The sequence below is a fragment of the Balaenoptera musculus genome, chromosome 2 (assembly GCF_009873245.2).
Source record: "Balaenoptera musculus isolate JJ_BM4_2016_0621 chromosome 2, mBalMus1.pri.v3, whole genome shotgun sequence".
Classification (NCBI taxonomy): Eukaryota; Metazoa; Chordata; class Mammalia; order Artiodactyla; family Balaenopteridae; genus Balaenoptera; species Balaenoptera musculus.
The window spans coordinates 171,009,463-171,022,472 of NC_045786.1; the positions used below are offsets into that span (position 1 = coordinate 171,009,463).

The 13,010-nt window shown below is 47.8% G+C and overlaps 1 protein-coding gene across 11 annotated transcripts in view; it reads left to right on the forward strand.

Annotated features, from left to right (window-relative positions):
- Positions 1-13,010, forward strand: part of EVL (Enah/Vasp-like) — a 163,999-nt gene that overhangs the window by 100,626 nt on the left and 50,363 nt on the right. For all 11 annotated transcript variants that reach the window (XM_036842855.1, XM_036842853.1, XM_036842856.1 and 8 more), the window contains exons 2-3: positions 3,089-3,257; positions 12,173-12,350. In XM_036842855.1, the coding sequence (XP_036698750.1) occupies positions 3,089-3,257; positions 12,173-12,350 (347 nt within the window). The remainder of the gene's footprint in view (positions 1-3,088; positions 3,258-12,172; positions 12,351-13,010) is intronic.

Consider the following 13,010-nt stretch of genomic DNA (forward strand, 5'->3'; position numbering starts at 1 on the left):
GCTGTCCAGAGCACCTTGGTACCTCTGCAGGGCGGGGAGTGGGCTGACCCTCAGAACAAGGACGACTCAGACCATTCCACAACAAACAGACTGCTCTGGAGAGCGGAGTTCCCCGTTGCCAGCAGTTCCATTCAGGGGCTCGGCGTGCTCTTAGGGCTGCTTTAGGAGGCATGCTGTGCTGAGCTGGAGAGGGACTCGGTCCTCTCCAGAGCTCTCTTCCCAGGGAGCAGCCATGAGGCCCCTGCTCTCTGCCGGGTTCTGGAGATAGTGGAGAATGAGACCCCTGTGTCCCTGCCCTCAGGGAGCCTGCACCTTCCAGGTCCCTGAGGGCCAATCTTCGTAAGCCACCTGCACAGTGCAGGCTGTATTACTTTGGGTCTTCCAAAAGCAGACACCAAGACCCCCAGGACGGTTAGATACCAGAGATTTATCAGAAGGTCAGTGAAGGATGGAGGGAGCGGAGAGGCCCGGAGAGCCTCAGGCCAAGATGCAGGTCTGACGTCTGCAGGAGGAGAAGGGGCAAGAAGGACTGAGTAGGAAGCGTCTCAGCCCACAGCACAGTTCTGAGAAAATTTGGGCCTGGCTGATGAGGAGGTTTCCCCTGGGGAGGAGCCCTGCGTGGGCCAGCTATCCCTGCCACCATTTAGTCACTGGCGGAGAGTGGCCCAGAGAATGTGGCCTCTGTGCAGACGTGGTGGGCGTCCAGAGGGCAGCAGCTGGGACCACTGGTCAGCTCTGCTGCAGAACAGGCTCGTTGGAAGGTGATCTGAAGGGCGGCACTCCACGGCCTTCACACGGGGGCTCTACCACACGCTTCCTTCCTGGTTGGCTCCCACAGAGGCATCGCAAGGGCTTCTGTGTCACATGCCAGTAAGCGCTACGCCTGGGGTTTTGGCTCAGGTCCCTCTGACTTAATCGAGTCTGTGCTTTGTTACCTCACCCTGTGCTGCGTCTCAGGATCTCTCCCAGCTCCTGAGCCAGCATTCAGAGCGCACACCTACTTGCCCACTGGCACCGTGAGCGCCTAAGTGCGTAAGCAGCAGTAAGTGACACAACTTAGCCCAGAACTTGATTAGTAATTAGTTTATATTGGTGTGGGACTCTGACTTGATCTGAACCAAGGTCTGTCTAATTCTCTGTACAGTTTACTCTGATTCCTACCTTTGACGTCATGAGGACAGGGCCCCAAAGACTCAGCTAGGGGAGCGGCAACTCCTCCTAATATTTTCTAGAAGATACATGGTTTCAGGCTCCAGAGCTCAGAGAAGGCAAAGCACAGTGCCGTGTTTGGTTTTCTTTTTGTTTTTCTTTTTTCTCCCCGCCAGTATGATATGGCTGTCTTCTGGGGAAGCCCATGCCTGCTCGGCTTATCACTGATTTCCCCTTAATTATTTGTTGAATGAATAATGAATGACGAGAAAAAAGATGGAGCACAATTGCACAACAAAACCCATATAATTCACTCCCAATACATGTGTCCACAGAAAGAGCCTCAGCACAGGGCTTGGACGGCTGACGTCCAGTGTACCCCAGACTCCTGCACCCTAGGGCAGAGCTGAGGGGCCAGCAGAAGGATTGAGACGGAGCAGCGCAGGCCTTTGGAGTGGGTCTGAGAGCGCTGGCACGTGAAGTCTTAGCTGGACAGCCATCAAGTGTACCTAGGGGTTCGTGTAACGTGAAGTGAGGGAATATGTACGGGCAGGTTTGTGTGTGCACATACCCAGAATTGTTGTTAAGATAGTAATCATCTGTACATGGCTCCTCCACCGTCTTGGAGTCGTAGGGGAGCCGGGTCCCGGGGAAGCTCAGCCCGCGAGAGCCCTCAGGCAGGCTGCCTAGGCCAAGGTGAGGTTTCCAGGTCCCTGAGGGCCAATCTCCTTAAAACCATCATTTTGTCACCTGGTAGCCACTGGGACTGGGGAGAGGGAACTTCTTCGCATATTTGGTTTCCCTGCCTTCTTAGATATGGTGAAGGGAACAGACTGTGACTTTCTCCTGACTGCCTGGTCTCATCATCATGATTATCACAATTACACACACTTTCACTTCTTTATAAATTGGCGCCGACTTGCTGGGCTTTAACTTTCCGTTTCTAATTCTTCAGCCTCCCTTTCCACTAACAGCCACTCCTCGCTGCTGTTGGTGTGCCTACCTTTGACAGCCACGTCTTACCTTTTTAATTGGGGGATTCTAATATACTAGAGACTGAGAAAGTAAATGTTTAAGATTATTAGGCTTATATGTAAATGAAGAGGCCCGTGGGCTCTGGGAGACTTGCCCTGAGTGCTGTGGCGGGAGTTGCAGTGTGCTGACTTCAGTGATGACTATCTTCTCCCTCCGGGTGCTTCTTTTGCTTCTTCCCTGGTTTTCTGTCATATGCTGAACAGGGGAATTTGCTTGGAAATGTCTCCGTTGAAGCAGGGTGAACCATCTATTTATTTTGAGTTTCATCACTCTGTTCTTTAGAGGATCACCTAATCATGTTACTGTCTACATAGCTTGTGTGAAGCCACACTATCGTACTGTCATAAATTGAGCATTTTGTTGGATGTTGTGGAGAATATTATCTATATCGTGTATTCTAGAGTCAGACAGAACTGGTTGGAAGTCCCAGATAAAATCGCTGGGCACCTGTGTGAATTTGTATAAATCTTTCCACGTCTCTGAGCCACTCCTTTGTCATCTGCAAAGTGGGGGTAATAAATGGCTGCTTCGTAAGTTGCGAAGCTTATGTGCTTTAGTGCCTTGTCTTACTTAACACCATGCCTGGAATATTGTGGACAGTTGGCAAATTACAGCTGTAATTCCTTTCTAGTTCAAGCACCTTTTCCCCTGAAAGTGAAGCTGGGAGTCTCCTCCATGCTATCAAAAACTTTGGCATAGAACCTCCTGTCCACTCCCCCTGGTCTTTGGAGAGTCAAAACGTATCGCCTCACAGAGCGGCCCTTCCACAGACAGTTGGAAGCTCTGGCAACTAGGAGGTTCCTTTGTGTCAAGCGGCAGTTGGCCTCTGTTTCAGAAAAGGACAAAGCCAGCAGCCATCCCTTGTAACTGAGGCTGACGCTTAACGTTTTCTCTTGGTCTGCAGTGAACAGAGTATCTGCCAAGCCCGGGCTTCCGTGATGGTCTACGATGACACCAGTAAGAAGTGGGTGCCAATCAAACCTGGCCAGCAGGGATTCAGCCGGATCAACATCTACCACAACACTGCCAGCAACACCTTCCGAGTCGTTGGGGTCAAGCTTCAGGATCAGCAGGTGAGTGCTGGGGTGACAGGCCGTCCCCACACACACCTCACACACATATACACCTCACACACACACACCTCACACACACACACACACCTCACACACACACCTCACACACACACACCTCACACACACACACCTCACACACACACACACCTCACACACACACCTCACACACACACCTCACACACACACACCTCACACACACACCTCACACACATACACACACACCTCACACACATACACACCTCACACACACACCTCACACACACACACCTCACACACACCTCACACACATACACACCTCACACACACCTCACACACATACACACACACCTCACACTTCACACACACACCTCACACACCACACACACACCTCACACACATACACCTCTCACACACACACGTCACACACACCCCTCACACACATACACCTCTCACACACATACACCCCTCACACACATACACACATACACACCTCACACACACACACCTCACACACATACACCTCACACACGTACACACGTCACACACACACACACCTCACACACACCTCACACTTCACACACACACCTCACACACCACACACATACCTCACATACACACCTCACATACACACCTCACACACACACCTCACACACCTCACACACCTCACTCACACCTCACACATACACACACACCTCACACACATACACACACCTCACACTTCACACACACACACCTCACACACATGCCTCACACACACACCTCACACACACCTCACACACACCTCACACACACACACCTCACACACACACCTCACACACCTCACTCACACCTCACACATACACACACACCTCACACACATACACACACCTCACACTTCACACACACACACCTCACACACATGCCTCACACACACACCTCACACACACCTCACACACATACACCTCACACACACACACACCTCACACACCTCACACACCTCACTCACACCTCACACATACACACACACCTCACACACACCTCACACACATACACACACCTCACACTTCACACACACACACCTCACACACATGCCTCACACACACACCTCACACACACCTCACACACCTCACACACATACACCTCACACACACACACCTCACACACACACCTCACACACACACACAAAAGCTCACACACCCCTCACACACACACCTCACACACACACACAAAAGCTCACAGACCCCTCACACATACACACACATACACACACACTGGTGAAAAACGGTCAGAGAACAGCAAGGTCACGACGTAGAGTCAAAGGTCTGGGTTCAGAGTCTGGCTCTGTATTCTCATACTCCAAGGTGTAAGACCTTGAGCAAATTATCTTTTCTGAACTTCATTTTTCACAGCTGTCTTACACAGGCAGTGATCCACACCCTGCCTACCTCACTGTGTTATTGTCATATTAGAATATAAATAAAATAATAGATGTGAAACAGCTTTGAAAAATATATTGTACGAATGTGTTAGTATTATTCTCTGCCTGCGTACCCGTAAGTAGTATAGCTGTGAAGATTTTTGGTCCGCCAACCCCCTAAGTCTTACTTTGGGGGGAATATCAAGATGATTTAAAGAATCTGGGATCATTCATCTCCCTAATAGTACATCCTGGACAAATCAGATGAGATAGTTTGTGAGTGTACCTGGTAGGTACCTGTGCCAATAAGTACAAGGTAAGTCCACCTATGTCCGGGGTAGTCGTGTACACGTAACTCAGAGTGGTCTGACGTGACGTGGACTGAAATAGAGACGTGGAGAAAGGGCTCGTGTGGCTTCGCCACAGCGACTTCGTTAGGGCTTCAGGCTCTCCCTCCAGCTCTCTTCTGAGAGGTGGACGAGGACACTTTTCAGCAGGGAAATCAGCAGATCTGTAGTTCAGCATTTGTGAACACCTCTGCCTTAAGTAGGCAGCCTTTGTCAGTCAGCCCGTGGCTGAGCTGAGCAGCAGGTTTGCTGCTGTCTTTGCAAGAACCATCGTGTTCGCAAATAGAAAAGAGAGAACAGAAACTCAGGACTCTGTTTTCGGTGTGTGTTGCCTGTTGAATGGGTTTCTGCTTTTGCCAAAATAGTCCTATTAAATTTCAGGTTCCTGTGGCTAAAAGGTCCCCACTTCGGAACCCCTCATCAAAGATGGTCCTTCTGACCTGGAACTCTGGGTACCTTCAGGGGCATCCCTGTCCCTTGTCGAGGAGCCTTACGGGTAGGCAGGTTATTCTAAAAACCTTCTAGAAGCTGCTTCCCTGTTCTTCTAGCTCACTGATTCCAGCTCTGCCTTTCAGAGGCACACTGCACCACATACTGCAGGATTTATAACACCTTTAGCCCCACCTATAGCGACAGCCAAAAACATCTCACACATTTCCCTAACACCCATGGGTGGGGACAGCCAGGGCAGTTCCACCCTGGTACTCGCCTTTGACATAAGGCCCATTATCTCATGCAGTTCCTGAATCACAGTGGGTGTTCCCTAAGTGGCTGCTTTTACTATGACAAGTTTTCCATTCTTTTCGTGCCTCTTGGTTGCCCTGCAGGGCGCACTAGGAAGATACCATGGTGTGTGGGAACCAACGTGAACCTTGTTCTCGGAAGCCTCAGCTTCCTTCAGAGCGAAGCACATGTTGGGGCTCATTCGGGAGGAGACCTTTCCTGCCTTCAGGGAGGGACTGGCGGCAGTCCTCAGTGATCTCCTGGGGAAACTCAGGGAGACTCTGTTGCCTCTAACTTAGAGACCTTCTGGGACCTGATGGAGACGTTACCAACATAGCCTTCCAGTTGGCATTACACGTTCGTCAGACAGGCTCCTGGAACATGGTTGCAACTCTGCCCAGCGGGGTGGGACACATTAGCCAGGAACACAAAAGAGATTCTCAGTAAACCAAGGTATTAGAGAAAGTGGCAGGAAACCTGGTCCGTAATAACTTTTATGGACCAGGAGAAAATATGGATTTTCACAGGTCTCATTTCCAGTCAGTATGGATTACAAGGTCAAACATCTTAAGAGAGACAGAGCATTCTCAGAGAATTCTCTCCCCCGTTTTGCTAAATAGGTGGACATAAAACCAGGTCATCATTTGTGGGGAAAAGGACTGGTAAGTTATAGTATCATTAGCCAAGGTCTAACCTGAATCTCACATTGAAGGTGAAGAAACCAAAAGATGTTTGGTTGAGAATGAGTTATGGCCACTAAAAATGTTAGTGAGTCTCAGGCTGAATTAATAGAAGTAGAGGTCCAGAAGGAGGGATATTACAGTCCTGCTCTGCTCTGCACTGGTTGTACTTTACCATGAATGTTGGGACCAAATCTGAGTGCCGTAAATGGAATCTGTAAGGAGGAGGGCGTCCAAACTGGTGAGAGGTCTGAAAGCAGCATTAATATGTGGAACAGTTGAAGAAGTAGCAAGAGATATTTGCTTGGAGGAGAGAAAAACTGAAAGGGGCATGGCCACAGTTTGACTCAAAACCCCCTGCTCAGTCCATGCGCCTAGTACGGTAGTTGCGTTCAGAGCAGTCGTAGACCTTTGTGGGCTATGTCTGGCTAGCAGACACAGCACTCGGTGAGCAGCCTTTATAACTCTATGCTCTAGGTGTAGATGGATCAGAAATGGTAACCCAAGAGCTGCAGTCGGAGGAGAGGCCAGCCATGTGCAGCAAAGAACCCAGAGAACTTCTGGAACAGCTGTATCACACTCTCCCAATCCAATATCTGAAAATCTCTAAAAGTAGAGAATCGATTTCTGAGGCTTTAGAGGTTAGAGCTAGGACCAGAGAAGGAATTATGGGAAGAAAGATTGCAGCTCATTATGCTGGCAGTCAGAAGCAGCACAAAGTCCTAGGCTGCAGGCTTGGATTCTAAATTCAGTTCTACCATTACTTACCTTGTAACCTTGGACAAATCACTTATTCTCCCTGGGCCTCAGTTTTCCCACCTGTAAAAGGGGAGGACTGAGTTAGACATTCTCTCTGGTCTCTGAGTTCCTTACGCCACACTGTTCCTAGCTTCTGGCCAGGCATCCACCTCCCCCCGTTCCCGCTCCCTCGAAGTCCCCCTCCAGGAACATAGCCAACCAGAGATTTCAAATCTTAGGATTCTTTTTTTTTTGGCTGTGTTGGGTCTTCGTTTCTGTGCGAGGGCTTTCTCTAGTTGCAGCAAGCGGGGGCCACTCTTCATCGCGGTGCGCGGGCCTCTCACTATCGCGGCCTCTCTTGTTGCGGAGCGCAGGCTCAGTAGTTGTGGCTCACGGGCCTGGTTACTCCGCGGCATGTGGGATCCTCCCAGACCAGGGCTCGAACCCATGTCCCCTGCATTGGCAGGCAGATTCTCAACCACTGCGCCACCAGGGAAGCCCCAAATCTTAGGATTCTAAATCTCACTTCCCCAGATCATCCCCTCAAGTACCTGGAGAGAGTATGTGATACACTGAAGAGTCTTCTTTTATCTTGCTTCGGTATCCCTCAACCATTCTTGATAGGAGGTGGTTTCCAGACCTTCTTCCATTTGAAACACATCCCTCTGGCTTGCTCTAGTTTGTTAATGTCCACTGAAAGTGCAGCACCAAAACCACACAAACACAGACCTTCTGGTATAGACTTAACCACGCAGAAAGGAAGAGGGTCTTATCTCCCTCATTCTGGTCACTGTACCGCTATTATTGTGCCCTCTCCTCTGAAGAGCTGTGTTAACCACAAGTCACTATGCTTCTTATCATGCATGTAGCCACAAAACCTCCAGCCCTTTTTCTGACGATCTAGAGCTAAACCCAGAGAGAGAACCACCGAGGAACCTGGGTATAGATCTGGCCAAAACTGCAGTGTCAGTATGTAACAGCTAAGTTAAGAAACAGTTGTGTTTCTTTAGTTAATTTAGTACATGTGCTTCTCTCCCTCCGTCTCTCTCACTTGCTCGCTCTTTTTTCACTATCGGACAATCCAAACCTACCGTCCACCTGGCTGAGACTTGGGAAGAAGCTCTTGTGGATATTGACCATATTTGCTGTCCTCTGGCCTTACTTTATCCAACAGCACAGCAGGATGGAGCAGTAAAGGAGAGTTCTCATCTTAGCACCCCAGCCAGCACACAGGGTGTCTTGGCCATGTCCCTTTGCATCTCCGAATCTTTTCCTGATCTCTCCTTCCTGACCGGGGGTAGGGGGGACAGTAGACTGAGTTATCTCCAATTCAGGTCACAAAACCCTAGAGCCTCAAAGCCAGAGGAGACCCGAGAAATCATCTTGTACCTCTCCTAAAGCAGAATCTTTCCATTGTATCACTAACAGCAGGCCATCCAGCCTTATCTAGACTCTGCTTGCATATTTCCATCTCTGAGGACCTTAATATTTCTCAGTTAACACTTGTTGACAACCTATGTGCTAGCAGCTGTGTTAAGTGGTTTCATATGCATAATTTCTCCCCCACCCTTCCCTACCCCCCCTCCACCACCTCTGACAACCATCAATCTGTTCTCTGTATCCATGAGCTTTTTTTTTTTTTTTAAGATTCCACATACAACATAGATCATATGGTTTTTGTCTTTCTCTGTCTGACTTCTTTCCCTTAGCATAATGCCCTTGAGATCCATCTATGTTGTCACAAATGGCTAGATTTCATTCTTTTTTATGGCTGAGTAATATTCCATTGTGTATATACCACAGTTTCTTAATCTGTTCATACATCAATGGACACTTAGGTTATTTCCATATCTTGGCTATTGTAAATAATGCTGCCATGAACATGGGGGCGCATATATGTTTCTGATTTAGTGTTTACATTTTCTTCGGGTAAATACCCAAAAGTGGAATTGCAAGATCATGTGATAGTTCTATTTTTAACTTTAAGGAACCTCTATACTGTTTTCTGTAGTGGCTGCACCAATTTGCATTCCCACTGACAGTGCACAAGGGTTCCTTTTTCTGCATATCCTTGCCAACACTTTATTTCTTGTCTTTTTTTTTTTTTTTTTTTTTTTTTGTGTCTGTGTTGGGTCTTCGTTTCTGTGCGAGGGCTTTCTCCAGTTGTGGCGAGCGGGGGTCACTCTTCATCGTGGTGCGCAGGCCTCTCACCGTCGCGGCCTGTCCCGTTGCAGAGCACAGGCTCCAGACGCGCAGGCTCAGTAGTTGTGGCTCACGGGCCTAGTCGCTCCGTGGCATGTGGGATCTTCCCAGACCAGGGCTCGAACCCGTGTCCCCTGCATTGGCAGGCAGACTCCCAACCACTGCGCCACCAGGGAAGCCCTTATTTCTTGTCTTTTTGATAGCAGCCGTTCTGACATGTGTGAGATGATAGCTCCTTGTGGGTTTGATTTGCATTTCCCTGATCATTAATAATGTTGAGCATCTTCTCTTGTACCTGTTAGCCATCTGTATGTCTTCTTTAGATAAATAACTATTCAGATCTTCTGCCCATTACTTTATTGGGTTGTTTTCTTTGCTATTGAGCAATACAGGTTCTTTATATATTTTAGATATTAGTCCCTTATCAGATATATGTTTTGCAAACACTTTCTCCCATTCAGTAGATTGCCTTTTCATTCTGTTGATGGCTTCCTTTGCTATACAGAAGCTTTTTAGTTTGATTTAGTCCCACTTGTTTATTTTTGCTTTTGTCACTTTTGTTTTTGGTATCAGATTCAAAACATCATCACCAAGGCCTATGTCAAGGAGCTTACCACTTATATTTTCTTCTAGGGGCTTTATGGTTTCAGGTCACAAGTATGTGGAGATTAAACAACATGCTATGGAAGTGGGTTGAAGGAGAAATCAAAAGAGAAATTTTAAAAGTACTTGGAGGGCTTCCCTGGTGGCGCAGTGGTTGGGAGTCTGCCTGCCAATGCAGGGGACACGGGTTCGAGCCCTGGTCTGGGAAGATCCCACATGCCGCAGAGCAACTGGGCCCGTGAGCCACAATTGCTGAGCCTGCGCGTCTGGAGCCTGTGCTCCGCAACAGGAGAGGCCGCGATGGTGAGAGGCCTGCGCACCGCGATGAAGAATGGTCCCCACTTGCCACAACTGGAGAAAGCCCTCGCACAGAAACGAAGACCCAACACAGCCATAAATAAAATAAATAAATAAATAAATAAATAAAAATTTAAAAAAAAAAAAAAAAAAAAAAAAAAAAAAAAAAGTACTTGGAGACAAATGAAAATGGAAGTATAACATAACAGAATTTGTGGGATGCAGCAAAAGCAGTTCTGCATTCTACTGCTAAGTTCATAGCAGTCAGTGCCTACCTCAAGAAACAAGAAAAGTCACAAACAACCTAACTTTACACCCCAGGGAACTGGAAAAAGATGAACAAAAGAAACCCAAAGTTAGTAGAAGGAAGGAAATGACAAAGATGAGAGCAGAAATCAATGAAATAGGACTTCCCTGGTGGCGCAGTGGTTAAGAATATACCTGCCAGTGCAGGGAACACGGGTTTGAGCCCTGATCCGGGAAGATCCCACATGCCGCGGAGCAACAAAGCCTGTGTGCCACAACTACTGAGCCTGAGCTCTAGAGCCCGTGAGCCACAACTGCTGAGCCCACGTGCCCCAACTACTGAAGCCCACGCGCCTAGCGCCCGCGCTCCGCCACAAGAGAAGCCACCGCAGTGAGAAGCCTGCGCACCGCAATGAAGAGTAGCCCCCGCTCACCACAACTAGAGAAAGCCCATGTGCAGCAACGAAGACCCAACGCAGCCAAGAAAGAAAGAAAGAAAGGAGGGAGGGAGGGTGGGGAAAGAAAGGAGGGAGGGAGGGGAGGGAGGAAGGAAGGAAGGAAGGAAGGAGGTGATCATTTAAAAAAAGAAGAAGAAATCAATGAAATAGAGACTAAAAAGAGAATAGAAAAGATCAAGGAAACTAAGAGCTGATTCTTTGAAAATGTAAACGAAACTGACAAGCCTTCAGCCAGACTCACCAAGGAAAAGAAAGCGGACTCTGTGCTCATGTTAGAATGTCCACACCACCCAAAGCAATCACCAGATTCAACGCAATCCCTATCAAAATGCCACAGAACTAGAACAATAATCCTAAAATTTGTATGGAACTACAAAAGACCCCAAATGGCGAAAGCAATCTTGAGAAAGAAGAACAAAGCTGGAGGCGTCACACTCCCTCATTTCAAACTGTATTACTGTAATTTTAGTATAGTAATTAAAAACTACAGTAAATAAAAAGCATGATATTGGCATAAAAACAGACACAAAAATCAATGGAACAGAATAGAGAACCCAGTAATAAACCCATGCAGATATGGTTTTATTAATTTATGACAAAGGAGTCAGGAGCATATAGTGAGGAAAGGAACAGTCTCTTCAATAAATGGTGTTGAGAAAACTGAATAGCCACATGCAAAAGAATGGATAGTTGTCCTTTTAACTAATAATCCATTTATTAATGCATTCTAAGTATTAGACACTATGCAGAGGGCTATGGGAGGCATAAATATGAAGTAGAAAAGACTCTTGCCCTTAAGGATCTTTATATCTAGAAGTCTCCATAAGATATGTGTCACAATGTGACCTTTGCAGTAACCCCATTAGGTCAGTAGAGCCAGGATCATTATCCCCATTTTATGACTGGCGAAACTGAGCCCCAGAGAAGTGCGGTGCCACCTAGGGTGACACGGCTGGGAGGCAGGGCCAGGACCAGGACCCAGGGAACCTGACTCCCAGCTTAGGGCTCTCATGTGGAGGTCACGACCACACTCTTTGTTAGTTAAATGAAATAACTGTTTTTCAAACCCTCACTGTTGTATAGATCATGTTGGAAAGCTGCCTGGTCGTGCTTTCTCCTTCTTCTGACCCCATCCCCCTGTCCTCTTGTAGCCCCAGGGGACACAATATCCTTGCCCTACACAGCTCCCTCCAGCTCACTTACCTTTTATTTATTTACATGTATTTCTCTCTCTTTTCCCTTTCAGGTTGTGATCAATTATTCAATCGTGAAAGGGCTGAAGTACAATCAGGCAACGCCAACCTTCCACCAGTGGCGAGATGCCCGCCAGGTCTATGGTTTAAACTTTGCAAGTAAGGAAGAGGCGACCACGTTCTCCAATGCCATGCTGTTTGCCCTGAACATCATGAATTCCCAAGAAGGAGGTAAGCGGGGCTCTGTCTTGGCCTGGTGCCTAGACCTTCTCTCGTTCTACCTCTGCCCTCCTACAGTTCTCGCTTCCTGGGTGTCCTTGCCCTGCAGCTGTGCCGAGCTGATGCTTTGTGGGTTCTCAGAGAAACCCACTGCCTGACTCTGGGTTTAAAGCTATGTTAGCAATTTGAAGGAGGAGAGAGTGGCATTTACATCTTTTTTGCCCTTGGTGAGATACAGATTTGTACTGTGTTCCTAGAGCCGAGTATCCAGATGCGTTTTACATTTGTCATCCTAATTCCATATTCTAGACACATGTTTGGCAGAGATCGGAGGGAGCAAGCAAAAATGTATTCTTGTATTCAATTATGCATACGTTTAGCACACTTTGACTAAACATTTACTGAGTGTTAGAAACTGACTAGACAGAATAGGTAAGAAATGGGTAGATGGAGTCCTTTCCCTCAAGGCACTTGGTATCTTGGAGTAGACGGATTCACGAACTGCTAACTGTAACGTGTTGTGATAAGTGTGCTGATAAGGTATGAGCAGGGCAGGGACTTCGGGAACACAGGAAGGGAAATAAGGGACTGCCCATCTGGACTGCCAAGGGAGGCTTTGAGCGGGTGGTGACATTTGAGCTGGAGTTTTGAAGGGCAAAGAGGTGGGAGTGG